The sequence below is a fragment of the Protomyctophum bolini genome, assembly GCF_963924005.1.
Source record: "Protomyctophum bolini genome assembly, chromosome: 3".
In the NCBI taxonomy this organism is placed as follows: Eukaryota; Metazoa; Chordata; class Actinopteri; order Myctophiformes; family Myctophidae; genus Protomyctophum; species Protomyctophum bolini.
In genome coordinates, this window is record NC_137864.1 from 49300106 (window position 1) to 49304663 (window position 4558).

At 40.1% G+C, this 4558-nt stretch overlaps 1 protein-coding gene across 1 annotated transcript in view; it reads left to right on the forward strand.

Annotated features, from left to right (window-relative positions):
• Positions 1 to 211: 211 nt before the first annotated feature.
• Positions 212 to 4558, forward strand: part of LOC308312494 (plasminogen-like) — a gene marked incomplete at both ends in the record, with an annotated part of 23075 nt that continues 18728 nt past the window's right edge. Inside the window, 2 exons of the mRNA XM_080759102.1 lie at positions 212 to 284; positions 3562 to 3703. Of these exons, the coding sequence (XP_080615228.1) occupies positions 212 to 284; positions 3562 to 3703 (215 nt within the window). The remainder of the gene's footprint in view (positions 285 to 3561; positions 3704 to 4558) is intronic.

Sequence of the window (4558 nt, forward strand, 5' to 3'; positions counted from 1 at the left end):
GTTGTGTGCGCCTCTGTACTCTGGTATCTGCTATGTGAACTGTTTGTTTGTTTGTACTGTTTAATGTACTGTCTATGCTGCAACCCAATTTGCCCTTCGGGGACACTAAATAAACTTGAACCTTGAACCTTGACTCCTAATGCAGTCAGTCTCTCTCTCTCTGCTCTTCCAGGTTGACGTGCGGACAGGCTGATTGACAGGCTGTGCAGAGATGCGTGTGTTAACAGCGTTGGCTCTTCTCTTCACATCATGGCTGCTCTCTCTGAACTCACTGAAGGCTGAAGGTAAGGAATAAAGAACTACTCACATGTTTAATCACGTTCATTTTTCATTTATTTGTATTTTTATTTGAGGTTTCATGACCTCAATGACACCCCAAAAAAAAACCTGAACTTTGAACATTCAGTGGATTTTCTGTGGCCAAGGAGTTCTTTCTGTGTCTGTGAAGCCTCTTGAGCTGCAATGAAAAGAGGCAAAACAGTGAAAACAGTGACATCTACAAAATCCCATATTGACATATATGGGATTTTCTGACTGTGACATCACAGTTAGCAGGAAAATCTGAGCACTTGTCGGAGCCAGAAAACCCCAGACCACAGAAAATCTACCCCCTTTTGGTGTTAGCATTATGTTATGCTTTAGCTATTTAAAAATAGCAGATCTACAAGCTCATAGCGCGCCACCGAGTGGCGTGGCGCGCTACGAGCTTGTAGGTCTGCTATTTTTGAAAAATCGTTATGACATAGCTTTTTCAGAAAACTGTCAGGATGTAGAAGACATTTTTTTTAATCTGATCTCAGGTCAGAATGGGTTAAATTTGAAAACTCTATCAAATCTACGAGCTTGTAGGTCTGCTATTTTTGAAAAATCGAAGAACCACTGACATAGAAACGCAGCTTTTTCAGAAAACTGTCAGGATGCAGAAGACATTTTTAGAATCTGATCTCAGGTCAGAATGGGTTAAAAGTTCAGGTTTTATGGGTGCAACTGAGCTCAGAAAACCGTCATAATGTAGACGAGCAAGTCGGCTCTCGTCCTATACACACATTACGTTAAATTCCCATCCACAATGAATGGAGAATGTATGTCATATGTGTCAAGAGCGCCCCTCACTTCACACAGGTGTGATTTGTTTTAGAAAGAATCCAAATCTACAAAGTATAACTACAAATAAATGTAGTGCAGTAAAAGTGCAATATTTAGATCTGAGATGCAGTGGAGTAGAAGTAAAAGTATTGGAAAGTAAACTACAAACACCTTAAAATTGTACTTAAGCACAGTACTTAAGTAAATGTACTTTACACCACTGTGAAGAAATCATTCTTTTATTTACTATTTCATTTGAGTTTTTTCGCTGTTTGTTCTGAAAAGCCAGTGTCCTGTTTTAGAATGATGTCATGATGTGTTAAGGGTAGGGCTATTTGAAAATAGCAGATCTACAAGCTCACCATGTGTCACAATGTGAGGCCTTGTGAGCATTGTAGATCGGCTTTTTTCAAAAGATTGCATTTTGTCATTTTGTCTTGTTGTTCTACCATAGCACAACGTTGGTTCAACTTTGACCTCTCTGTCACATGATGTTTGTGCTGCTTCTGTCTGTCTGTCTGTCTGTCTGTCTGTCTGTCTGTCTGTCTGTCTGTCTGTCTGTCTGTCTGTCTGTCTGTCTGTCTGTCGTGTGGACTGTATGGATTGGATAGATGATCAGATGATAATATATAATCTTTATTCCTTGGATAAATCCCTGTTCTGAGTCTTCTGACTCCTGTTTGATTGATTGATTGATTGAGATATTTATTAACAGTTTGCAGAATTACAGTAGGCTACATTTCAAGCACAAACTCAATACAAAGACTGTTAACTGTGAGTGGACGACCCAATTAAGCATTACACTTGTTTACAACAGGGTCCACATTGTTCAATTCATCAAAACATTTAGAGACGTACAAATAGATAGACTATGTAGTTAAAGAACAGAACAGGACTTCATCATAAAGGAAGCAAAAAGGGAAAAGAAAAATATACAGTGAGGGGAAAAGGGGGGGGGGGTGATTCAGCTTTTACGGGGGGCAGTTTCGAATTGCATGCAGCCTGTGTCATACATGGTACGGTAGCTATATTCGTTAAGTTATGCGTTATGCGTAGCTTAACGTTGCATTCGGAGAAAACACGGAGATGTAATCCATTTAGCCAAGCCTGGCATATTTTATTGTAAGGGCCCCCCTCCCACACATCAGTCTCACGGTGACAGACCCAATACTACTGAATGAACTGCTCCCACACACTATAGTAATCATATTTTATTGTAAGGGCTCCCTCCCACACATCAGTCTCACGGTGACAGACCCAATACTACTGAATGAACTGCTCCACACACTATAGTAATCATATTTTATTGTAAGGGCTCCCTCCCACACATCAGTCTCACGGTGACAGACCCAATACTACTGAATGAACTGCTCCACACACTATAGTAATCATATTTTATTGTAAGGGCTCCCTCCCACACATCAGTCTCACGGTGACAGACCCAATACTACTGAATGAACTGCTCCACACACTATAGTAATCATATTTTATTGTAAGGGCCCCCCTCCCACACATCAGTCTCACGGTGACAGACCCAATACTAGGCCTACTGAATGAACTGCTCCACACACGGGTAGTAGTCATGTGACCTGATCATGCTATAGGAGGCGTCTTGGCGCCTCCCAGTGGCACAAGCATAACATTGCACATCACATAGAACAGCGCAGTATTACATTATACAAGTGAGGACGTGTATCCCATCAAATCTCAACAATATTAGCCCAATGTTGCTGTTAGTCTATACAACTTTTGGACCGTGTGTGTGTGTGTTCAAGGGGAATTGGAACGTCCCTAAATATTGAACGTCCCTTATTGTAGATATTGATATACAACCTGTTCTCACAAAATAGCTGATCTGCAAGCTCACTACAGGCCAGTGGTCCCCAAACCTTTTCATGTCAAGGACCCCCAAATTGACACTAATTAGCCCGCAGACCCCCATTTGAAGAGATATGCCTGCAGGGACCCCATAGATTTGAAGAATCTAGCAGTGTCACAGACAGCCAGTGTGACATGCATTAGTCCATGGACCCCCATTTGATGGCCTTTCTGTCTCTGGGACCCCCGATTTATATTGTAAAATCTAAAACTATTTACAGTATAGAAAGAAGGGGCTGTGGTCACTGTGTTCATTGTTTTTAATATCTTTAAGAACAGTCATTTTCTATCATGTCCTATGACATGTCGTGGTATGCTACAATATGATATGAATGACAATGTTTCAAACAGACAGACAGACAGACAGACAGACAGACAGTACTGCGTTCAGGAGTCGACTCTTGAAATTAAAATCGAAAAACAATCGTTGCCGCGCGGCAACGATTGTTTGAACGAACACGCACCCGGTGTGTGTTGGGCTTCACACACACACACACACACACACACACACACACACACACACACACACACAAAAACACTGATCCTTGTGTTTACTCTCTCCATCCATTTCCTACTTCCTGTCCTGTCCATCCATAGTCCTAGATGTGACCTGTTACACTGCCCAGGGTCATAACTACCGAGGGACGGTTGCCACGACGACCTCTGGGAGAAGATGCCAGAGCTGGTCGGTCCAGACACCTCACAGCCACACCGCAACGCCCGAGAAACGTCCATGCAGGTAAGAACATCCATCCTAACATCTACTGGTCTACAGCAGTGATTATGATTATAATAACACCAATAATAATAATAAACATCTACTGGTCTACAGCAGTGATTATGATTATAATAACAACAATAATAATAATAATAAACATCTACGGGTCTACAGCAGTGATTATGATTATAATAACAACAATAATAATAATAATAAACATCTACTGGTCTACAGCAGTGATTATGATTATAATAACAACAATAATAATAATAATAAACATCTACGGGTCTACAGCAGTGATTATGATTATAATAACAACAATAATAATAATAACTAGAACTGCACTCTGCCGAGTGCATACTTGCTTGTTGCACACTAGTAGGCCATAAATGGCCTACTAGTGCGCAAGCAGAGCGCGCAAGTACTTTCGACCGCTGGAAAGTATCACTTTCTGTAATAATACTTTCAAATTTGTTGAAATATACATGATCTAAAATACTTCCGAAATCTGTAGTTGGATTTGTATTTAATTGTTTAAAGCCTAATCTTGACATGAAGGTCTTTATATTTATATCTTTTTCAGTATAATGGTCTTCATTGAAATCTCCTATTATCATAATTGTGGAAGTCGGAGATGATAGATACTTTACCATTTTCTTGAGAAATGTGTTTAATTCCGTAAGGTTTGTTTTAGGTGATCTGTACATAAGAATGATATATAGATCTTTATTTTTTACATGTATACATACGTGTTCTACTTTTTCTAATATCTCGATTTCTTTTTGAATTATTTCCTGCCTGGTTTGCTGGGACTAGTTACAACATTACGTCATCCTTACGTCATCCTTGAGAGAGTACATGGTGTGTATATGACGT